The 25,634-nt window shown below is 41.0% G+C and overlaps 1 protein-coding gene across 2 annotated transcripts in view; it reads right to left on the minus strand.

The window, feature by feature from the left end:
* The window catches only part of CUNH1orf87 (chromosome unknown C1orf87 homolog), a 64,378-nt gene that overhangs the window by 21,132 nt on the left and 17,612 nt on the right, over nt 1-25,634 (minus strand). For both annotated transcript variants that reach the window (XM_027852792.1, XM_027852791.1), the window contains 5 exons: nt 21,451-21,702; nt 18,159-18,280; nt 14,054-14,198; nt 8,345-8,442; nt 3,051-3,121 (listed from right to left, as the gene is read on the minus strand). In XM_027852792.1, the coding sequence (XP_027708593.1) occupies nt 3,051-3,121; nt 8,345-8,442; nt 14,054-14,198; nt 18,159-18,280; nt 21,451-21,702 (688 nt within the window). The remainder of the gene's footprint in view (nt 1-3,050; nt 3,122-8,344; nt 8,443-14,053; nt 14,199-18,158; nt 18,281-21,450; nt 21,703-25,634) is intronic.

The raw sequence follows: 25,634 nt of genomic DNA on the forward strand, positions 1-25,634 counted from the left end.
TATCTATCTATCTATCTATCTATCTATCTATCTATCTATCTATCTATATACATACATATAATTTTTTCCCTCCAACTACCCTAATACTGACAAAGGTCTCATGAGTTACAAATATCATCTTTCCATGCAGGAATGTAAACAGTTCAACCTTAATAAGTCTCTTATGATTTCTCTTTCCTGTTTAACTCTTCGTGTTCCACTTGAGTCTTGAATTGGAAAGTCAAATTTTCTATTCAGCTCTGGTCTTTTCATCAAGAATGCTTGAAAATCCTCTATTTCACTGAATGACCATTTTTTTCCCCTGAAGAATTATACTCAGTTTTGCTGGTTAGGTGATTCTTGGTTGTAATTCTATCTCCTTTGCCCTCCGGAATATTATATTCCATGCCCTGTGGTCCCTTAATGTAGAAGGAGCTAAATCTTGTGTTATCCTGATTGTGTTTCTACAATACTTGAATTGTTTCTTTCTGGCTGCTTGTAATATTTTCTCCTTGACCTGGGAACTCTGGAATTTGGCTACAATATTCCTAGGAGTTTTCCTTTGGGGATCTCTTTCAGGAAGAGATTGGTAGATTCTTTCAATTTCTATTTTGCCCTCTGGTTCTAAAATATCAGGGCAGTTTTCCTTGATAATTTCTTGAAAGATGATGTCTAGGCTCTTTTTTTGATGATGACTTTCAGATAGTCCAATAATTTTTAAATTCTCTCTCCTGGATCTATTTTCCAGGTCAGTTGTTTTTCCAATGAGATATTTCATGTTATTTTCTAATTTTTCATTCTTTTGGATTTGTTTTACAGTGTCTTGATTTCTCATGAAGTCACTAGCTTCCAATTGCTCTATTCTAATTTTTAAGGAAGTATTTTCTTCAGTAATCTTTTGGACTTCCTTTTCCATTTGGCCAATTTTGCCTTTTAGGGCATTCTTCTCCTCATTGGCTTTTTTGACCTCTTTTGCCATTTGGGTTAGGCTACTTTTTAAGGTGTTATTTTCTTCAGTATTTTTTTGGGTCTCCTTTAGCAAGCTGTTAACTTGCTTTTCATGATTTTCTTGCATCACTCTCATTTCCCTTCCCAGTTTTTCCTCTACTTCTCTTACTTGCTTCTCAAAATCACTTTTGAGCTCTTCCAAGGCCTGGGAGTAGTTCATATTTTTCTTGGAAGTTTTGGATATAGGAGCTTTGACTTTGTTTTTTTCTTCTGGTTGTATGTTTTGATCATTTTTGTCACCAAAGTAAGATAATATAGTCTGACTCTTTTTGCACTGCTTGCTCATGATCCCAACCAATTATTTGCATTTTAAACTCTTTGTTAAGGTAAGAGTCTGCTTCCAATGTGAAGAGTGCACTGTCCCAAGGTTTGGAGGTTTGTACAGCTGTTTTCAGAGATACTTTGAGGGACCTGAAAAGCATCAGTTCTTCCAAGGTGCTATGATAAGGGGCGAGGTGTTTCCTCTCCACCGCCACAACAAGCTCTACCACACCAGCACTCCTCCTCGCCCCAGGACCTCCCCTCAGACCTGTGACCCAGATCCAAGCACGGGCAAAGCAAGAGATTCCTGACTCGGCCCTGGCAAAGAGATCCTTGCAATCCCCCTCAGATCAGCCAATCGATTCCCCCTCAGTCTGTGGGCTGGAAGCTCAGAAGCCAGCCTCTACCCTCGTGGCGGCTGAGATCTAGCTTCTTCTCTCACTGCAGTCACAGACTTTTCCCATTGACCTTCTAAGTTGTCTTTGGCATTCGTGGGTGGAGAAGTCTGGAAACCGCTACAGCTGCCCGCGATTCAGTCTTCTCTCTGAGACCCCTTTTAACTCTAGATCTAGGATCTGATCCAAGTACTGCATCCTCTTCCCTTCTCTCTCTCCCTCCGCCCTTTCTCTCTCTTTCTCTGACCTCATCAATTCATATGGATTTAATTGGTTTCTCTCTGTAGTTGAATCACAGACCAATACATACAACCCCAGTCTCTCCCTTGAGCTTAAGTCCCACATCACAAACAGCTGTAAGCCCCAGAGAAATCTCAGGCTCTGCTCATCTAAAGCAGAATTCATTATCTCTCCTCCCTTCCCTTCCATCTCCCCAGGAGACATAGTAGGTGCACATAGTAGGTGATTAATAAATGTTTTTGATTTGACACATTGTGGGTGCTTAATAAATTCATATTGTTAGAACGATTAACTCCCATCTCCTTACTTACATTGAATTTCAGCTAGCATGCAGCATGCTATCCAATCTGAGTAGCAGGCGTCTTTCTTCTTCGATTTTCCTCTTTTCCCCAACTCATTCTCTCCCTGCTAGCATTTCCAGCCAGGCTCAGCTCATTCTGTTCTTCAGAGCTCCTGACGTTATTCTTCCAGAACGACATCACACTTGTGCATTTATCCCCAGATACTCGCCCTTGCTTCTGTGTCTGCAAGGGTCTTCTGAAAACCTAAGCTGGTTGGTAAATTCCCTGAGCATTCCTATTTATCTCTTTAGACAACTCTCTCTTTTTCTCCTGATTGGAATTATTTCTCTGAGTCTTTGGAATTCCATTCCTAAGTGCTTTCCATAATTCATAAACTGACCTTGCCGAAGAAGTTTTGTCTATAGAATGATACCTAGTCCCTCTCTTAACCCTCTGAAATCTACTCCTTCCAAATTGTGAGTGTATGACATGGTATGGTCAGCTTTTCTCTCCTCTATCATAAATTTCAGTATCCAAGGGTTATAGATTTCAACCTGGAGGCCATCTTAGAGGTCATTCATCCAATACCCCATTTTACAGAAGAGAATCTTTAGACCCAGGGAGAGAGAAAGGACTTATCCAAGGTCACATTAGAAGAACTGGAAGAACTGGAACCCAGGTCCTCCATCTCCAAATTTCCCCTGTTTCACATCATGTCTACTTTAGCAGCTAAGCCCTCCTTGCTGGTCAGAATCAGTTCCAGGTTATCATACGCTTTCTGATGACTTCATTTACCTTTTGAGGCATGATTAAACTAGAAGCTTTGGAGGGGCTGGCTTATCATGTCTTCCAGATATGATCTGGGCAATAAAACCAGGGCACTGACCTGTAGGTTTGGGCAAAGGAGAAGGCTTGTCCGAGGAAGCTTTGATCAAGAACTCCATCAATTTTTGCCATCTGTGTGAGAAGAAAAACAGAGTGACTGAAAGGAAGGTTCTTTTTGGCCTGAAATAATGACCAATAAAATTGCCAGAGGGAAGAATTTAAAAATAGGGTAAATAATGCAAATTGAAGAATTTGCTAGAGAAAAAAAATCATTCATTCATTTAAACAATTATAAAGAACGATTATGTGGTATTTCTGGGCCATTCTAAGATCTCTTTAAACTCTGTGATTCTTTATTAAGAACAATTCCCCTTATTTACAAATCTCCTCATCTAGCAACTCTATTGAAAATGGAGGTGGGTTAGTCTGATAAGACTTACTCTCCCTAAAGCCATGTTAGTTCTTTGTGATCATTGCTTCCATGTCTTAATGTTCCCTAACAAACCTTTTAATCACTCAATTCAGGTTTTGTCCTATACCCTTCTACCTAACACATTCCATCCCCATCTTTGTCAACTTGAAAACCAACAAGCTTTCTGTTTCCATTAAAGACTTGTTAATCTAAGCACCTAATGTTTCCTCTGTCTTCAAAAATCAACCCGCTTGCTCTTGGCATTAGAATAACAGGCATTTTCTACCCATCACATTCAGAATAAGAGGCCAGATGTGCCTGAAAAATCCTACTTGTGGCTGCCAGGCAACTGCACTCATCGCTCTGAAATGTTAAAGATGTCAGTGCATTAGTTTCATTCTCCAAAGTCTTCCTCTCTACCTCTCTGCCTATCTTGCCTCATCCCCATATACTCTGACTTTCAGGTTGTAGCATTTATCTATAGAATTTATTTACTCCAAAGACATGATCAAATTAGATCATTGCTTCTTTCATCCCCTTCTTCCCTAAACTCCTATTTACTGCAAAAACATCCTTCCTCCTTCCCAAGCACTGGGATTCCATTGGTGTGTGTGTCCCCTCCACCACTTCTCTATGACACGGGTCTTTCTGCACCTTAGTAGTTTTTGGGTTTCTGTGGCTAAAAATATTCATAGGTCATGGATATGTCACAGAAGGCCATCTGGTTCAACTCCCTCATATTGAAGATAAGGAAACTGAATCCCAGAGAATTGAAGTCATACATGAAATGGCAGAGTCAAGTTTCAAACTCAGGTCTTAGGACTCTTAGTTCAGCTCTTGCTCCCCTGTACCTCATTCATCATATAGTGGTAATCTTTCTGGATATTAGGCTCCCTAAACTTAGCTAGACTGGTCTTTTGACAATAGCCTCTCAGCCTTGTATAAGTCTGTATTAAAGTATTTCCAGCTTGGAAAGACATAGGAGAAATGTTATCGATAGGTATTATCTTTTAACGATAGAGGGTCCTCTCAACCAAGAGATTGGGAAAAAAAAGGTAGGGGGAGGGGGACAAATATGGAAACAGTCAATGTTGGAGGGGCTAGGAAAAAACAGGCATGATGATATTCTATTGGTGGATCTATGAGCTAGGCCAAGTATTCTGGAAAGTAATTTGAAACTAGGCAAAGAATGTAACTCAGATATCTATATGCTTTGACCCAGAGAGGGCAGTGTTAGGCATATACTCCCAAGTATGTGAAAGACAGAAAGACAATTCATAATTATACCAAAATATTCATAGTAGCACTTATTTTTTGGTGGTAAAGAAATGGAAATAAGGAAGGTGACTATTGTTTGAGGAATGGATAAATCTTAGGGCCTGGAGTCAGAAAGACTCATCATCTTGAGTTCAAATCTTGCATCAGATACTTATTCACTATGTCAAATCACTTTTGCCTGTTTGTCTCAGTTTCCTCATCTGTAAAAAGAGCTGGAGAAGGAAATAACAAATTACTTCAGTATCTCTGCAAAGAAAATCCCAAATGAGGTTATAAAGAGTCAGGAATGACTGAAACAACTCAGCAATAATAAAACATTGCTGTCCATTGATATAGTTAAATACTATTGTGCTACAAGAACATATAAACAATAATAATACCATTTACACAGCACTTAAAGATTTGCAAGGTGTTTTTAAAATGTTATCTTGTTCTATCCTCCCAACAAATATGGGAGATGTGTTATTAATAATTATTAATAAATTATTAATAATAATAACACCTAATGTGATCAATATGAGGAAGTTTGGGAAAACTTACATGACCTGATACAAAGCAAAATAAGTGAAACCAGGAAGAAAAAAGTATACTTAAGGATTGAAACAATATAAATAGAAAGAAAAATAAATACTACCAAAAAAAAAAAACTAAACCAAGCATAATTATAATGACCTAGCTTGGTCACAAAGAAGAGATGCGAAAATGCATATCCTTCCTCTTTTTGCAGAGATGGGAACTATGATGTAACATTGCATATAAGTCTTAGTTGATTTGCAATTCGTTTTGCTGAACCACTGTATTTTTTCCTTTCTTTTTTATTTTTGTTACAAGGGAGAAAGATATATTTGAAAATGAAGGTGATGTAACAACAAAAGATAATAAAAATTATTATTACTGGCTTTATCTTTTATTTTATCATTTATTTTATGTATCTATTATTTTAAAGAACAACTCAGGGTCACATTTTTATAATGAGGCACCAAAGTATGACTTTAGTGGAAATCGCCCAACAGACAAATAGAAATCTAATTTTGACTCCAATCTGCCCAACCTGAGCTCATCTTACAGATGGGCAATTCTGAGGTGGAGATCTGATGAGACCAATCCACTCTGCCTCTTCTGAAATCTCCCACTGTGGCAGCCATTCACTCAATTCTCTCCTCATTTGTGAGGAAAGGAAGAACAAAAAAAGTCATTGTTAAAAAAAAAATCCTGCAGTAAACAGGACAGAGAACACAGCTTCCTTCCCCCGCTCTTCCAGGGCGACAGTTTCAGAGGGGATGGGGAGGGACTCCTTCTCTTTGGTGAGATGGGAGTTAATCCTGCATCACCCTAATCCTTCCTGATGTCTTACTGATTTTAAGGACATTTAATCAGGAAGTGGCTCCAAGCTGGAATCCTGCTAATTACCCAGTAGCCGCTTTCCAACCAGGCACCCGATTGGACAGAGGATTAAAGGAAAATATGCCCTAAAATCGGGATTCATGCATCTCACTCCTGACATGTGTGTCTATATTGTATTTTTAATCTCTTAAAGACATAAGTCTGAATATAAAACCCTTGACAAAATGGGTTTATGTCAATATGAAGCTTTAGCTAGTGGCTGGATATGGGTGGAAGAGATTTATCTCATAGGGGAGTAATTCCCTCCTGAAGGTCACTGTCATGACGTCCTTGGCCATCCTGGAGGGTAAGGACAGAGAAATCTAGAGTTCTGAACCCTCCCCAGCAATTTGGATTAAGAAAAAGTGGGCAGAAGGACACAGTCACTGAAATAATACAGTGGAAGCCTATCTCCCTTATTACTTTCTGAGCTTCTACCCTTCATCAGAGGACTAGCTCTCCCCTCCACTTTCTTCCATCAAAGGCTTATTTTGAATGACCAAGCCCTGCTATTTTTCAGGTTGGGGGGAGAGATATACGAACCTGTTCCATCACCTAGCTCTCCCTCCCTCCACCTGCAAAATTGATGTGGACACATCAAAAGAAGGGAAGGGAGGCAGATGAAAGAGATGAGTCCAAACCCCCTCCATGTCAAAGGGATATTAGATTCAGGTGTGAGGCTAATGCCTGCCTGATTCTCAGGACTGCTCTGCCCTCCTAAGAAACAGAGGAAGGGTGGAAACAGCTTATATAAAACACTGCTCTTGCTCTTGGCAAGTCTAAAGCTAGTATAGGGTAAGTAATAACGGAAGGCCTGGTGATCTCACTCCCTGCTTAAGCAGCCCCATCAGGTCGTGGTTTTCAGAGGTTGGTTTTTGAATTCTTTTTCACTTTATACAAATTTCCTTACTCTGATCTCTTTGTTTCTAAGGTCATGGAATCACACCTGACACCCAGGGACAAAACCAGATTCCTTTGATTCAGACCACACTTGGGCTTAATCTAATTAGATGCAGTTTAATAGGGATGAATGTAAAGTCACATACTTGGGTTAAAAAAAATCAGCATCACAAATATAAGACAAGACAAACATGGCTCAATTGCAGGATCTGGTTTTCTTTTTTTTTAATGAAGATGAAATGAATGGAAAGCATTTATTGAGCACTTATTATGTGACAAGCACAGTGCTGAGCACTGGTAATAAAATATAAAAGCCAGCCAATGATTGCAAAGAGCTCATGTTCCCATAGGGGAAGATGACACATAGAGGATCTGGAGACCCCAGTAGACACCAGGCTCAGTGAGAATCAACAATGTGATATGGCACTTGGCATTTATTAAGCATCTACTATGTATCAGGCACTGTGCTGAGTACTGTGGATACAAAGAAATGTTGAGGGCTAGGGAGATGGCAGCACTACTGTTCTCTCCCTTAGTCAGACCACACCTGGCCTACTGTGTGCTCCTAAGGGGAGGCATTGCTTCATTTTAGTTTGTTTCTCTAGACCACATTTTGGAAGAATGTTGATAAGTTGGAGACAGTTCAAAGTAGGATGCCCCTTATCTTGAAGGGTCTTAAATTTGTGCCACCTGAGGATCGGTTGTAAGGGGGGGGATGCTCAGCCTTGAGAGAATTGTGGGGAACAAGGTAGCTGTCTTCAAGGTTCTGAAGATCTCTGCTATGAAGGAGAGATTGACTTGCTTGGCCTGGCCCAGAAGACAAAATAAAGAACAATACAGTATGGTTGCAGAAGAGAAAACTTACAAGGTGGATAGAGTGGGGCCTGGAGTCAGAAAGACCTGAGTTCAAATCTGGCCTCAGAACACCAGCTGTGTGACCCTGGGTGGGTCACTTAACCTTTGTCTGCCTCAGTCTCCTCATCAGTAAACATGGGATAATAACAGCACCCACTTTCCAGGGTGTTGTGGGGATCAAATGACATAATAGTTGTAAAGTGCTTCACAAACCCTAAGGCTCTATATGAATGTTACTTACAAGTGTTTACTATTAGGTGAAGTCTTTCCTGATTTTCACCCCACCTCCCAGTTGTTAACAGCGTCTCCACTCAATATTACCATGAATTTTCTAGTTATTTGTCACACATTGCTTCTTCTCCATAGAAGGTAAACTCTTCAAGGGCAGAGCCATTTCATCTTTTTGCTTCTGTATTCCTAACACCTGGCATAGTGCCTTGACAGTAGAAGGCATTCAAGAAATGCTTATTCAATGAATTAATACATGGGCTGCAGCTACAGTCTGTTTGAATTGAGAATCAACTTACTTGATTTCATCTTGTACATTCAAATCCTGATGGCTACACAAAGCCCCCATCAGTGATGGGGACAGAGTGAGTCCATGTTGCTCACAAATAGCCTTGACCTGAAAATCAAAAAGTATTTAAAGTTTGGACAGGATGAATACAATCCCTTCTATTCTCCCATCTCCTCCACCAGTAACCCATACCTGCCAAGGCGAGGAGATGTTCCAGGGCAGCCACTATCTCCCCCCTAAGCAACATTCCCTGTGCCTTCTCCCCCAAGTCATCAGGGCACCATTTACCATGGAGGGCCCTTGAAGGAATGGATAACAGGAGCCCAAAGTCTTTGATTAAGGCGTTTGCATTTATACAGTCATCATCAAATCACCATACTGACTGGGGTGAGTGGAAAACCACAGCCTTGTATTCCTTGAACATAGAGAAGGAGGACTATGGAAATTTACTTGACCGAATTTCAAAGATTTTGCAACACATGGTGGTCAATTACCCATAGAGATAAACCCAATCCAGAAGGCTAATTCATTCATTCACTAACCACTTATTAAATGCCTACTCTATGCAAAGTGTTTTGCTAGATGCTGGGTCTTCAAAGAGAAATATGACACAGGCCCTGCTCTCAAGAAGCTGTAATAGAGTAATGTATAGAGGAGATATAAAAAACACACGAATTGTTAGGATGATAGTTATGTGGAGGCAGAAGAGAGAGGAGCCCCATATCTTCCATTTTGTGGCAAGAGTGACTTCATCTTTAAACTGGCTTCCAATTCAATGGAAAATGAGTAGCCACATTCATACCATTCCATCTCTGCCTTTGTTTTTGCTCTTTCCTGAGTCCTTTGTGATGCTAGCCCTAGAGCAAAACAAAGCTGCCTCACTGGTCCCTTTGATATGATGGGTGAGCTTCAGACCTTCCCCACAGTCACCTCCAACTGCTCCCTGTCTCTGTCTTTGTCTCTCTGCCTCTATATCTCTGTGTCTCTGTCTCTGTCTGTCTCTCTGTCCGTGTTTCTCTGTGTGTGTGTGTCTGTCTGTCTGTCTGTGTGTAAGAAATTGCAGGAGTTTCTTTGATCTTTGAGAGAAGAAAGGTATCAATTAACTGATCTCTCCCTGCCTCTGCCCATAATAAAAATATAGCTTCTCTTTCTGATTTGTCTCCCAAATTGCACACCATGCTCATTTTTTTTCATGACAAGGAAGATCATGGTGAGTGCAGTGGAGTGGTCTGGACAAAATGGCAGAAGACATCTAAGGAAGAGATTCATTTTTGGATTTTCATGAAAAACCATTTATAAAGCACAGAGGAGATACTGTATGTGTTGGGAGGCAGTGTTTCCCACAAAATAAAATTGTACAACATTTAAGAGACAGCGTATTTTAGTGGGATTAATGCTGGACCTAGAATCCAGGTCCTGGTATAAGTTTACATCACAGCTTTGACATTTACAAATTTTATGACCAGAGGCACTTAACTTATTAAAGCTTCAGTTTCTTTGTCTATAAAATGAGTATTTGTAATACCTGTTTCACTGGGTGATTGTGAGAAAAAGGCTCCATAAGCATTCATGTTTTATCTACTTGTAAACTTTTTTTTTTTTTGAGAGGGGGGAATGGTGATCCTGACTTGTAATTTCTTTAGTGTAGGGAATTCCCAGTGCAGAAACTTGTCTGTAACTTAAATTATTAGAGTTGCTTAGGGAGAGTGAGTGACTTGTCTGTGGTTGCACAGCCAGGATGGGCCAGAGATGGGGTTTGCAGTCAGGTGTTCCTGCCTTGAAGTCTGGCCCTCTGTCCACCATGGGACACTATTTCTCTTAAGGCTTATTATTGTATTCTAAAGTATTAAAGTTATGGGTTGATTCCCGTGGAAGGAGTACTAACATCAATGAGATTGAAGATCCTAAATTGTTTACACGTGTTTAAGTGATGAGGACTCTGTCACCTAGAAAATGTAAAATTATGTTCAGTTTTTTTAATGGCCTTGAGAATAAAATATGGATGCCCACATTTGGCTTTTAAAGCCCTTCCCAATCTGTTTGCTAAGGTGGGAGGGATGTGGGAAGGATTTTAATCAAAAAGAAATAAAACAGCACTTGGGCACTTGCATAGATAAACTTTGGATATCTGAAAATTTAAATCTGTTAAATATATCATTTCCTGATGATGTCTGATGGTGGTGATGAGGATGAGGAGGATAAGGAAGAGGAGGAAAAGGAGGAAGATGATTAGCAAATTCCTTGCTTCCCTCTAGCACTTCAGAATTTACATATAAATGAGGTGTAACTCACTCTGATTTCTTCTGAGAACTCCCCATGTGATCCTTACAACATACTTGTGCTATTGTTATCCCCATTTTACTGATGAGGGAATTGAGGCAGGCAAAAGTTAACTGACTTACCCAGGACCACACACCTACCAAATGTGTGAGGCAGAATTTGAACTCAGATTTTTGTGATGCCAAGCCCAGCATTGTATCTGCACAGTCACCAAGATGATCATTATGTGCTAGGCATTTTGCCGTGCTCAGGGAAAGCAAACAAGGCCAGTGGTGTACAGAGCTATCTCATGTTACGTCATTTGGTCCACCCAAGAGCCTACCAAAGTAGGTGCTATATTCACCCCTATTTTACTGATGAGGAAACTCAAGCTCAGAGAGGTTAAGTCACTAACCCAGGGTCCCACTACTAGTAAGTGTGTAAGGGAGGAGTTGAACCCAGAACTTTCTGACTCCACGTCTAGCCTTCTTTTTCATTAAGCTGCCTCATGAATAGTTCCTGCTGTGAAAGAAAGCACATTTTAATGGAGGAGACGATGTGTAAATACCTAAGTACATAGAAGATACAGACATCATAGGAAAAGGCACATTTTAATGGAGGAGACGATGTGTAAATATCTAAGTACATAGAAGATACAGACATCATAGGAAAGTGGAAAGATTCTGCACATGGAAACAGAGGGTCATCAACCTAAGATTAGAAGAGATCTCAGAGGTTCAGGTCTACCACTGCCATTGATCAATCAGTCAATCAACAAACATTTAGTAAGTATTTACTATGCACAGGGGCTATGCTAAGCACAAAGACAAAAATGAAACAGTCCCTGCCCTCATGGAGCTTATATTCTAATGGAGGAGAAAAGATAAATGAATAGGGATATTTGAGATATATACAGAGTAGATACAAGCAGGGAAATTAAGGACTAGAGATGTTAAGGAACTCACTGAAAGTCCCACAGGTAATATGTGTCAGTCAGGATTTGAACCTGTGTCATCCAACTCCAGACCTAGCTTTCTTTCCACTGGCCCACTCTGCTTCCCATGAGCATTGGCCACCTGGATGCTAGATCCTGCCTACCCAGACCCTCCTGACCTTAATGGTCTTGCCTGGACTTGGTTGAATGATTTATGAACCTACTAGATTGGCACAGTCCATTTTCTTTCCTATCCAACTCCCCCTCCACCTTCATGGTAGGGTCTGAAGCACTCTCCATGACTACCAGGTTGACCGTATGCCTGGCAGAGTAGAGCCATCACTGAATAAAGGATTGTGCACTTGACTTTCAAGTTTGGTCCTTTCAGTCAGAATCAAAGAATCATAGAATCTCCACTTTGGAAGGGACGTCAGTGTCCATTGAGTTGGACCTTTGGCTGACCGAGAATCATCTCTATAACATACTCCACCAGTGGCCAACCAGCTCCTCATCAACAGAGTCTTGAAGGGATCCCATTGCCCTTGGAGCCAGCCAGCCAGCCAGCCAGCCAGCCAGCCCACTTTGGGACAGCTCAAATGTTAGGCAGCTCTTCCTGACCTCCAAATTAAACCTTCCTTCTTGCAACTCCAACCCTCGGTTCCTAGCTTTGCCCTCTGGGGCCAAAGAGACACTGAGAGCCCATCAGATATTTCAACACAGGCATGAGGACTCCTCCCCCTCAAGGCTTTTCTCCTACAAGTTAAAAAATGAAAAACAAAATACACATATCTCCATCAATTGCTCACCCTATGAAATGAGATCCCTCATCATTGTGGTCCTTTTTTCTTACAGGCCATTCCTTTCACAGAGGGGCAAACAGGATTTTTCCATATCCCCCTCCATTTCCCCTCCTGGCTTCCATTCCAAATCATCCCTAGGGTTTTGTCAGCATGGATGGAACAATGGACTCGCGGTTGAGAAGACCCATCTCAAACCCTTACTAGCTGTGGGACCCTCAGCAAGTTACCGAAACACTCTGATTCTCTGGGTCCTCATCTATAAAATGGATAAAATTAAAGCCCTACCTCACATAGTCATTATGAAAAGAGACAAAATAATGTATACGAAATGATTGGTAAACTCTGAAGCACTCTATGAAGATGAGTTATTGTCATCATCATCATCATAATTATTATTATTATTATTGGTATTACTCCTGTGATGTAAAGGAATGTACTTTGGCCTTGGGTTCAGAATGCCTAGATTCAAAGCCACACTCTTCCATCTGCTTATTGTGTGACTTTAGGTGAGTCATTAAACTTTCTTGAATCTCTTTCTTCATCTGTAGTGTGAGGAGATTAGATTAGTTGATCCTAAAAATTCTACCAAGTTATGTTCTAGCATTCTGTGTTCTAAGGTTCCTGCTGGCTCTTACATTCTATGATCTGTGTTTTTCTCCAATTCTTATGTTCTGAGGTTCCTCATAGTTCTAAGGTCTATCCCAGGAACTAACATCCTTTATTCTAAGATCCTCTCCAATGATTATTTTTAATATTCTAAGGTCTCTTTTTGCTCTGAAATTGTGTTCTAAGTTTCTTTGAACCTTGACATTCTGTGTCCCGTGTTCTAACATTCTATATCTTGAAATTCCTTTTAGTTCTGTCTGTTCTAAGGTTCCTTCCAGCTCTAACATTCTATATTTTATGTTCTAAGGTCCATCTCAGCTCTGACAGCCAGTTCTCTTCTAGCTCTGACATCCTCTATCCTGTGGTTCTCCCCAGCTCTAACATCCCATGTTCTGTGGACCCCTTTAGCTCTACAAACCTATGCGTTCGTTGCAGTTGTTTTATTTTTTGACATCTAGTCTGAGTGAATGGAATGGGATGGTCACACAGAATTCCAATGACAGCTAGTTAAGAGTTTCGGAAACTTGGATTTGGCCGCTTGGCAGAAGGCTTTGTTTTCTACTGTGAAATGTTGTTTTGATAGCATTAAACTTTCCATTGGTGCATAGATCTCAGACTCCTCCCCAAGGCATTTCTGGTCCAATTCTAACAGTTTAATCAGCCTTTCTCTTTTGCCCCTCCCCAAACTCTGAGATAATAATAATCACTAATGATGGCTAACACTTACATAGTGTTCCCTATGTGCCAAGCACTGTGCTAAGACCTTTACAATTGTTATGTCATTTGACCCTCACAATAATCCTGGGAGGTAGGTGCTACGATTATCCCCATTTTATAGATGAGGAAACTGAGACAAATAGAGGTTAAGTGTCTTGTCCAGGGTCACAGAGCTAGGAAACATCTGAGACTGGATTCAAACTCAGGTCTTCCTGACTCCAGGCCTAGTACTCTGTCCACTGTACCACCTAGCTTCCCACAGAGAACAAAGAATTTTATGTATGCCATACAATCCACAAAAGGGACCCAGAAAAGAAAATTACTCCCAGAAGCTCTCTACCATCTATCTGCTCATAAATACACATTGAAATAAACCTATAAATCTAAATGTGGCATGGTTTACCTTGGAGGGTGGCAGGCGACCAGAGAAGGGTTGGTCTTCTTTATGAAAACTCAGGTGAAGGTTTTCAATGTTGAGTTTGTTCTCGGATGTCTTCAGGGCGCTCCTGAGAAGCCCAGTTAGGTCATCACTGGCTTCAGAAGATGAACTGTGGAATTGAGACACAATAGAGGGGGTATGATTAAAAGACAGATGTGATAGAGTCCTGAAAATGGCATCAGGAAGCCTGGGTTTGGGTCCCATCTCTGTCACTCAATGGAAAGCCACTTTCCTCTTTGAGTCTGTTTCCTTGTCTGTGAAATGAGGATAGTAGTATGTATGTGACTTATATGAAAGGGTCATGCTTTGTGAACCAACACTGAGTCACCTGATGTGGTACAGTAGTGTCTGAAATTTGTCAAGTGCTGGAAAATTGAGCGTTTTTTGGATGGAAGAAAACCTCAAGAACTCATTCATCAGGTAATAAGAGGATGAGGGCTAAATTAGGATGGTGGCTACATGACTGGAAGGGAGAACTGTTGTGGAGATAGGACTGACGAGATCTGGCAGCTGATTGGATATTAGGCTGAAAAGGAGAAGTCAAAACAGAGGATCCAGGGTGATGAACTTGGGTGTCCTCAACAGGAATGGGAATGTTAGGAGAATGTGCGTGAGCTCATTTTCCAGTTTGGGACTTATTGAGTTTGAGATGCTTATGAGATGTCCAACAGGCAGGTGATGCAAGAACGGTGTGTTCTAGGGAGATAATAGGATGAGACATATAGATTTAGTGGTAATATGCATAGGCATTATGCTTAAACCAAAGGCAGCAAATGAAATTATCAAGTACAAGAAGGTATAGATGTACAGGCAGACAGACAGACAGACAGATGGACAGACGGATGGAGAGATAGATAGATAGATAAAAGAGGATATGGGGCACAGCTCTAGGGAACATTAATTGTAAGGGAGGGCAAGAAACTGACAAAGTTATTAGGCAACATTACCAGCAACAATGACAGTAATATCTAGCATTTATATAATACCTTAAGGTTGTCATTTGATTCTTATGACAACACCATGAGGTTGTTGTCATTATTCTCCCCATTTTACAGATGAGATAACTGAAGTTAAGTGACTCACAGAGTTAGGAACTCATTATTTTTCCTCTCTTCCTTTTAACTTCTCTATTTCTATCAAATACAACACTCTTCTTTTAGTCTCCCAGGCTTTCCATCAAGATGTTATCTTCACCTCTTTATGCTCACCCTCCTACCATCCCTATCTGATCCATTGCTAAATCTTATCAGTTCTCTCCAATCTGTCCTTTTCTTTCTCCTCCTAGCATAACAGTGTCTGAGGCAGGATTCAAACAGGTCTTCCTGACTCCAAGTCTGATGCTTCAGCTCCCCTGTGAAGTAGTACCCTAGGAATACTGAGCAACTCTGAGAGCACCACCAACACCTCCATCAAGGGAACCAGAGGCAGATGCATGAAGGAATCCCACTTCCTGTAGCCTGTGGGATTTTCTTAGAAGGCTCAAATCCAGATGCTTCCTACATCTGGACTAACTTAGATGAGGAAGCTACTGCCACCCCAGCTCTCACCGGCAATGCTGCGAGTTTTCAAACACATCCAGGCCTCTTTGACTGAAAGCTCCCCACAACCGAACACCCAGAGAAGGCTGTCTTCTGGAATTAATACATTAATGAAAAAAGCCTTGGATGAGCTATAAGCCAGGACCCTGGACCATGCCTCCTCTTGTTTATTTGTTTGTTTGTTTGTTTGTTTGTTTTTGACAGGAGGTTTTTACAAGCAGCAGCTTTTCTGAAAACCCCAGGACCTTTTCCCCAGGTGCCTTTTTTCCAAGAGACACAAACCCACCCTGTGAAGAAACTGGCTGTTGGTGGAGTGGCAGAAAGGACACTCATCATATGAAGTGGGTTTTGTGAGATGTTCCCCTCTTGCCAGGTTGGTGAGTTTGGGAATAGAAACAACAATCATAAAAAATAATGGCAACAGACCCTCTACAACGGGGCTGTGTTGTTTGTAAAATAAAGATATTGGAGTGATGGCCTTTAAGGACCCTCCCAGCCATGACAGTCTTGGTCCCGAGCTCTCTCTCTAACATTCTGGATTCTAATATTCTAAGATCTAGGTGCAGGGGTGGAGAACCTGAGGCCTTATGGCCACATGTGGCCCTCTAGGTCCTCAAGTACAGCCCTTTGACTGAATCCCAACTTCACAGAACAAACCCCCTTAATAAAAGCTGCCACATGAGCTCATCTATATCTCAAAAGTATTTTTCTTGCCTCAGTTAGATATTTGAGGATGTTACTGCTTTTATAGTAAAATTCCACAATCAAAGCTTAGCTCCAGTGACAATGTGACCAAGAATCTCACCTGAGTCTCTCAGCCAATGAAGGTTAAGACTTGGAAGCTGGGCTTCAAGAGGAGGCCATCAGATTGTAAATCAGACTGCAAGCTCCTTGAGGCCAGGGACTATCTCACTTTTGTGTTCCCATTCTGAGCAGTTAGCACAGAAATGTGTAATGAATACTTGATTAATTGACTGAGAGTGCTATGTAAGCTGCAAACCACTGTTGTTATTAAGTAGTCTACAATATTATGGGCAGCTAGGTGGTACAGTGGATATAGTGTCATTCCTGGAGTCAGGAAGGTCTGAGTTCAAGTCTAGCCTCAGGCACTCACCAGCTCTGTGACCCTGGGCAAGTCATTTCACTCTGTGTACCTCAGTTTCCTCATCTGTAAAATGAGCTGGAGAAGGAAATGGCAAACCACTCCGGTATCTCTGCCAAGAAAACCCTAAATAAGGTCACAAAGAGTCAAAGAAGACTAAACAACAAAAAACAATATAAAAATAATCCTTATGACCCTATCATTGGTCACAGAACAATTTTAACAAAGGATAAACTTTAAGGTCTAAAAAACAAATCTGGTGGCATAATGGACAGATAATTGAACTTAGAGTCAGAAACACCTGGGTTCAAATGTTATCTCAGATGATCACTGTCTTTCATGACCCTGAGCAAGCCACAGAAATGCTCTATGCCTTGTTTTCTTCATGTTAAAATGAGAGGATTGGAATCAATGTCCTCTGGGGTCCCTTCCAGCTTGAAATGCCTCTGACTTTCAGTATTATTGCTGGTCCTAAGTGGAACGATCCTAATTACTAAAGCTAGTATTTTTATTGACAAGACAGGTTGAAGCCAGTGTTCTCTACATAGACAGAGTATAAAGAAATCTCATGGAAAATACAGTTCTCTCTGGTACCAGGCTGAAAAGCCTCCGTTTTTAAGGAATGAACTTAAAAAAAAAACACTTAGCACTCAGTATGTGTTGGTACTGTGCTAAGCTGGTATCTCTTTCAAATCCCCGGGTTGCTTGAAGGAGAAATAACCAATCCCAGTCCTAAACATTCACTGTCTTGTCTGTTCTATTGTCCCTAAGCTTAAGGAAAGGAGATCCCCGAGTCATCATTCATCTGAGATCCTTCTCCAGCAATACACGTGGACTCCTCTTCACGTTCTCTGTGGTCTCAGCTTGAAGAAGAATGAACTCAGGAGCACTTAAGTGCCTCAGCATTTTTTTCTTAAATTTACTTTTCTGTTTTCCATATGTGAACTTCATAAGCAAGTGAGTGACAGGGAAAGACAGAGAGAGAGAGAGAGGGAGAGAGAGAGAGAGAGAAATGGAGACAGAAAGAAGGAGAGCCAGAAACAGAGAGGAGAGAAAGAAACAGAGACAAAGAGAAGGAAAGAAAGTGCTCATGTAAAATTCTTCCTGGGGGGAAAAAACGTAGTAGCAGAAAAAAAGAAAACCACCACATTGTTTCAAAGCTGGGTTAAGATCAAAGAGGCCCTGCTGAGGATAGGAGGTGAGGCCTTTCTAAATCATGAGGTCATGATTCTAAATCTTCATACATACTGACCTCCTTCTCACTGGAAGTGTTCAAGCAGTGACTGGATGACCAACCATTAGGGAAGGTCTAGAGGGAGTTTCTATATTGGGTGGGAAGTGGAACATCTAGTTCCATAAGATTCCATTTAACTCTAAAATTCCTTGAATACGTCACCATCTTCACCAAAGAAGGAGAGGAAAGGATCACCTTGGGTCAAGATCATTGATTTCCTCTGTTTTTACCGGGATGCCATCAGCCGGGGACTCACTCCTCCAAGTTTCATTTGATGCAGCTAATCTTAAAAACCACAGCAGCTTTTTATAATTGATCTAAAAATGAACACACATTTTGGTTACATGAAAAAGAAAGAGGTTTGCAAAATGTCTTTAGAGAATCCATCCATCCATCCATCCATCCATTCATCAATTTATTGATACCCACAAGGAAACAGGCCCCATACCGGATACTGGTGAAACATAGCCTAAACTAGAACAGTCCTTGTTCTTAAGAAGCTTGTGTTCTAAAGGAGGAGACAAAATATAGCTCATGAACATATGTAAAATAAGGGATAGGGCCTAGGCCAGTGTAAGAAACTTCTCTCTACTAATGAAGGTCAGAACTTTATCTGTCACTTACAGTCTTAAAGAGGTGCTTCAGGCACAAAAGACTAAGAGATTTGCTCAGGATCCCCACCTCCTTGAGGGTAGGTGCTGAGAGTTCTCCCAGGAGTTCCCGTACTAATGGTCCCAGGTCCAGACCCAAAACAAGCCCAAACCCCCACCTCTCTTATCTATCTCTGAGCAACCGACCCAATAATCTTGATGATCTTGGCAGTGTGGCCTAATGGAGAGTGCCCTGCATCTGAAGTCCTGAAGACTTGCATGCAAATCCCAACCCAGACACTTGCTAGCTGTGAGATCCTGGGCAAGTCATCTCCTCAGTATTCAATGCGTTAGATTCCCCATCTATAAAATGAGGGGATTGGACTGGAGGGTCTCTATTGTCCCTTTCAGTGCTAAATCTATAATCCTACGACAGAAGTCATTTATTTCCCAAGGAGATTCAAACCTCTCATGCCTTTCAATCATCATCATTATTAGCATTAAAGATAACACTATTAAAAAATTTTTAGGTTCCCAAAGCTCATTCCTCCCAATTCCTGTAAGGAAGATGATGCACATATCCTAAGTCTCATTTCAGAGAAGGGAAGAATGGGGCTGTAGGAGGTGAAGTTGGTTTTCTGAATTTCAAACTTTTTTTTTTTGGTGAGGCAATTGGGGTTAAGTGACTTGCTCAGGGTCACACAGCTAGTAAGTGTCATGCGTCTGAGGCCGGATTTGAACTCAGGTCGTCCTGACTCCAAGGCCAGAGCTTTATCCACTGCCCCATTTACCTGCCCCCAAACTTTCTTTTAAAAGCCAACTCAAAGACTACCTCCTACAGAAAGCCTTCCCTGATTTTCTCCAGTTGGTGATGACCTTTCCTTTACAAACTTTCCAGAGCAGTTTGTTTCACACTTAGCATGTAAAAGCACATATTACAGCTTTCTTGGCTTCCTATTAGACTGTCAACTCTTGGAGGGCAGGGATCCCTTGGCCTTCAATGCCTAGGGTTCAGTCACTTTTCAGTTGTGTCCAACTCTTCGTGACCCCATTTGGGTTTTTTTTTTTTTTTTTTGGCAAATATATTGGAGAGATTTGCCATGTCCTTCTCCAGCTCATTTTACAAATGAGGAAATTCAGGCAAACAAATTACTTGTCTAGGGTCACACAGTAAGTGCCTGAGGTGAGATTTGAATTCATGAAGATGTGTCATCCTAGCATTCTAACATCCTAACTTCGGGCAGGGTGCTCTGTGCACTATGGCCCCACCTAGCTGCCTAGATATTTAATCACTATTGTGTCTTATTGTATTAAGTAAATAGTAACGTAATTAGTAAGCCATCACAGGTAGTGTGATATAGTACATTCAGAGGATCTGGGTTCAAATTCCACCTCTGAAGATTACTACCTATGTAACCTTGTGCTATTCATTTAGTGTCTCTTGGCCTCACTTTCCTCTTTCCCTTCCAGTCCTAGACTAATAATCCTGTGGTTATATATATATATATATACACACACACATATATATATGTATATGTATATATATATATATATATAGAAACATCAATCTACAGCTACATATCTATGTAGATATAGGTAGATATATAGATAGATAGATAGACTAGTTAAAACTGATTCTGATAAGGCTTCCTTCCAAAGGCTTTGCCAAACTGCCAAAGGGACCCAAGTCACAAAAAGATTCCGAATCCCTACCTTAAGCAAATCCTTTAACCTGACTGTCCTTAGCTTCCTCATCTGTAAAATGAGAGGGGTTGGGCAAGATGTTCTCTGTAATGCCTTCTCCTTCTAAAGCTATACAACTATGATCATGTTAGGCAGAATTCAAATGCAAGTCTCCTGATTCCACATTAAACCTTCACTGGATATGTGGAGGAAATCAAACAGTTAATCATACAAATAGCATTTATTAAGCACTTATTATGTGCCATCAAAAAAAAAAAGAAACCTAAGATCTTGGCAACTAGTTTCATCTCTTCCTAGTAAACAGAGGAAGAAGAAATAGAAGCAGTATTAGATTTTATATTCTTGGGCTCAAAGATTTCTGCAGATGGTGACTATAGCCATAAAATTAAAAGACACTTGTTCATTGGAAGGAAAGCTATGGCAAATCTGGACAGCTGACTAAAAAACAGAGACATCACCTTGCCAACAAAGGGCCATATAGACAAAGCTATGGTTTTTCCAGTATCAATGTATGGCTATGAGAGTTGGACTCCAAGGAAAGCTGAGTGCCGCAGAATTGATGCTCTTGAAATGTGGTGCTGGTGAAGATTTTTGAGAGTCCTTTGGACAGCCAGGAGGTCAAATCAGTCAAGCTTAAAGAAATTAATTCAGGCTATTCACTGGAAGGTCAAATGCCAAAGTTGAAATACTTTGGTCACAAAATGAGATGATGGGACTCATTGGAAAAAAATTCAGATGTTGGGAAAGATTGAAGGCAATAGGAGGAGAGGACAGAGGATGAGGGATAAATACTCTCATGGAAACAATAAACATGAGCTTGGACAGACTCAGAGAGATAGTAGAGGATAGAAGGGCCTGGCACGCTGTGGTCCATGGGGTCACGAAGAGTCAGACACAACCGAATGACTGAGCAGCAACAAAATTATGAACCATGTACTCTGCTAAACTGGAGATACAAAGAAAGGCAAAAACATGCTTCCTGCCCTCAAGAAACTTATTATCTAATGGAGGAATCACCATGTAAACAAGTCTATACAAACTAAGGTATATACAAGATAAACTGGGGGTCATCTCAGAGGTAAAGTTCTGGCATTAAGGACTGGGAAAGGCTTCTCACTGATCCATGGCTACTTTAAAAAGTGAAAGGTTAATTTTCTCTCCCCACCCCCACTACCAGATTAAGCTAGCCATACCAGCTCTGAGTATCTGGTCTGAGTGAACCTCTGGAAAAGTAACTTGACAGTGGGCAACTGAAGAGGGACCTCATGCTTTACTAGCAATCGGCTCAGCTGGGATTGAAGAAGAAGTCCAGAAGAGATGGGATCCAGGACCTTCAATTCCTTTTCCAGCTTGTCCAGCAAATCAGAACTTGGAGGATGTACCTTGAATTCTCTTTCAACCATGGCCAGAAGAGACTCATCTTCACTTGACCTCAGACCAAGGCTCTGAGAAAGGCCAAAACAAACAAAACAAACAAACAAAAAATGAAAACAAAGAAAAAACACACCACAGATAAATTTGAAAAACTTAATCCGTGAAAGCATTTTTTTTTTTTGGTGCTCTATATAATCGGGCCTCCTCTTTACTGACTGGTGGGTGAAATACTGTAAGTAGGCACAAGCTTTATGTTCTGTAGTTAATTACGGGCAGGTCTAGAGCTCACTGATACCCACCCAACTAGGACCCATCTGCCTCCACCTATATTCCAAGCTTCTTACATCTTCCTCCCCAACACACTCTTGGATCCAGTGACTCCTGGTTATTCCTCTTACAAGACCCTCCATCTCTCAGCTCTGTGCATTCTCTCCGGCTGCCACTCCCCTATGCCTGGACTGCTCACCCTCTTCTACTCCAACTATGGACTTCCCTAGCTGCCTTCAAGTCCCAGCTAAAATTCACCTCCTACAAGAAGCCTTCCCCAACCCCTTAATTCCGATGTCTTCCCTCTGATAATTTCCTATTTATCCTGAATATAACTTGCTTTGTATGTATTTGTTTGCATGTTGCATCCCCTATTAGACTATGAGCTTCTTGGGTACAGAGGCTGTCATTTGCCTCTTTTTGTATCCCCAGCACTTAGCACGGTGCCTGGTACATGGTAAGTGCTTAATAAACGTTCATTGGTTGATTGATTGAAGAATCAAATCAGCAATGAAGGGAGTAACCAATGGCCATCAGAGTGGGTAGCAATATTTATCTGTATATTTGGTCCATTATTTGAAAGTCAGAATAGTTTATGGGCTCCTAAGACCAATCAGTCAATTAACATGCACTTATTACATGTTGGGCATGATGTGCAAAGATGAAGATCCTGCCCTCAAGGTGCTTACATTCCACTAAGCAAAATAACAGACAGTGAGCTCCTGGAGGGCAAGGGCTGTCTTCCCTTTTTTGTATCTCCAATGCTTAGTCTAGTGCCTGGCAAATAGGAAGCTTTTTGGCAGATGGATGGTGTGATATACATATGTAAGGATGTCTTAAATATATATAAAATGAATATGAGGTGATTTCTTGGGGGGGGGGGTAAAGGGAGGGACCAGTGATAGCTGAAGGGATCAGGAAAAGCCTCATATGCAGAACTGAGCTTGGAAGGAAGCTAGGGATTCTAAGGTGAAGGGAGAAGGCATCCCAGGCATTGGGGGCAGTTTGTGCAAAGGTATGGAGATGGGCTATTACGTCTGAAGAAGAGGAAGGAGAGTGGTTTGGTTGGCCCATAGCATGAAGGAGACTAATGTTTAATAAATGTGAAAAGGTACATGGGGACCACTTGATTTAAGACCTATAGTGCCAAACAGAGGAGTCGACATTTGATCCTAGAGGGAATAGAGAGCCACTGCAGTTTATTTCAGGAGGGACTGACATCATTAGCCCTGACCTCCAAGAATCTCACTGTGGCAGCGGGATGGTGGCTGAACCACTGGACCTGGGGACATGGGGTCAGACCATAGATACTTCATGAAGAAACTGCTTCCTTCTTCACCTACTGACTTTCTAGTCATATTTTCAAGTTTATTTGAAATAACATGTCCTCCATGATACCTTCTTTGCCCTCTGTTGGTAATGTCCTTTCCGTGATACCACAGAAAAAAATTCTAACCCTAAAATTCATACCATCTCAAATCTATGTATAATATAATATACATTACCGCTTTTCATATTTATGCTTCATTCCCCCTATTAGAAAGCAAAATTGAAGAAGGCAGGGGTTGCATCTTATCAAAACTTTGGATCTCTCCCAATGCCTAATTCAGTGCTCTGCATGTTTAACAAACACTTGCATGTTCATTGAGTGAATGAATGAATAATTCTGCTTCAGGCAAATGAGCCAGTTCTAGGTCAAGCATAGGTTCTAGATGAGCCCCTGTCATAAACTGAGAGTTCTAACCTGCCCTGGGGAATGCCAGAGGGTGTCAGAATTGACCTAGGAATTCTATGATGTGTTTCTACCCACCACCATCTGACTGAAATCCTGAAAAAGGATGAAAAGGGATGCTATTTGTGTCCTACACTGCTCTCCTCATATCTTATTTTATCTGATATTCCCAACAACCTTATGAAAATTATTCCCATCTTAGAGAATTATAGGATGTTAAGCTGGAGAAGATATTAGAGACTATCTCACGGTGTAGCAGGAAGAGAACTGGATTTGGAATTGGAAGATTTGGGTTCAAATCATGCCTTTGCCATGTACTTTGTACCACAGGTAGGTCCCTTCCATTCTTTGTGCCTTGGCTTCCTCCTCTGTAAAATGAGGGGGTTGGACGAGATGGCCCCCAAATTCCCTTTCAGATTTAAGTATGAACTAGGTACAGAATCACAAATTCCTAGAATCTCAGCTTGCAAGGGACCTCAGTGGATACCTAATATGTTGTAGATCCCTGGAAGGAGTCAGGAAGATGAGTTCAAGTCCAGCTTCAGAAACTTACTGGCTGTGTAACCCTGGGGAATCACAACCCCACTGGGCCTGAGTTTCCTCAGAATTGGAGACTGGACTCAACAGCATCTAACATCTCCTTCAGAAATAAATCTGTTATTCTATGATCTCAGGTCACACCTGAACAGGAATCCTCTCTACAACAATCTAATCAATCTATTCATTTTATGGGTGAAAAAACTAAAGCAAAGAAAAGGAACTGACTTGGGCAAGGTCATATAGACAGATCAGAGAACTGAACCCTGACCCTCTGATCCCAAGCCCAATATTATATTGACTCTACCACGCTCCTACACTTGGGATGAGGGAAGCACCAGAGCTTGCTTACCCAAGGTTTGATATCTGCTCACCCACTTCCCCTCTTCCCCCCTCCCCCGACTAGGGAGTTGGGCTTCCAAAGTTCAGCCCGGTGAGAAAAACTGAGAGAATCACCAAAAGCATTGGTCTGGGGCAACCCACTGAATCAGTCCGCTGATGGTTTGTGCTCTCTGTTCACCATCATGAAAGCCAATACAGTCCAGTGTTAAATAATAACAATAACTAATATTTCCATAGCACTGAAAAGTTTGCAAAGCTTTTTTTTCAGACATGATCTGATTTGGTACTAAAGTGTTATTAGCCCCATTTTACAGATGAAGAAACTGCAGCTCAGAGAAGAAAGGTGATGTGTCCATAGTCACAGAGTTAGAGAATATAAGAGACAAGGTTTGAACTCAGATCTTATTGATTCCAGCTCCAAAACTTGCTCTATTATGCTATGAAGTCTTACAGCCTACATCCTTTTGGAGTGAGAGGACCCAGCTTAAATGCCAGCTCTCCTGCTTACTACAGGTATGACCTTGGGGGAGTCACTTCTCTCTGGGTCTTAGTTTCTCCCTTTGTAAAATGAAAGGAATGCACCAAATCATATAAGCTGACAAAATAGAAACCGTTAATGTTTGAGGAGCTGTCCAAAGTCAGCCAAAAGAAAAATACAGTTAATGGAGTTGTGGATTGGTTCAACCATTCTGGACATCAATTTGAATTTTTTTTTTTAGGTAAAAAAAAGACTTAATAGTTTCTTCCCTTTGAACTAGTGATCCCACATATACCCAAGAGATAAAGGTCCCATGTATAAAACAATCTTCATATGAGCACTTTTGTGGTAGAGAAACCAAACTGGAAATAAAGTCATTGGGGAATAGCTGAACAAACTGTGACATACACATGTTCTGGAATATTAACTGTGTTGTAAGAAACAACTAATTGGTGGAATTCAGAAAAACATGAGAAGTCACCGGACTACTGAAATCACAGGTCCTGCAAAGTAAGAGTGGCAGGATTTGAATGAATTAATACAGAGTAAAACCAGGAGAATAATACATACAGTGGCTACAACAGTAAAACTGAAAAGATCACTAAAATAAAATTGAATGTGGTACATTCATGATAGCTAGTCTTGGC

Source organism: Vombatus ursinus, unplaced genomic scaffold (assembly GCF_900497805.2).
Source record: "Vombatus ursinus unplaced genomic scaffold, bare-nosed wombat genome assembly UNPS02009824.1, whole genome shotgun sequence".
NCBI classification, from domain to species: Eukaryota; Metazoa; Chordata; class Mammalia; order Diprotodontia; family Vombatidae; genus Vombatus; species Vombatus ursinus.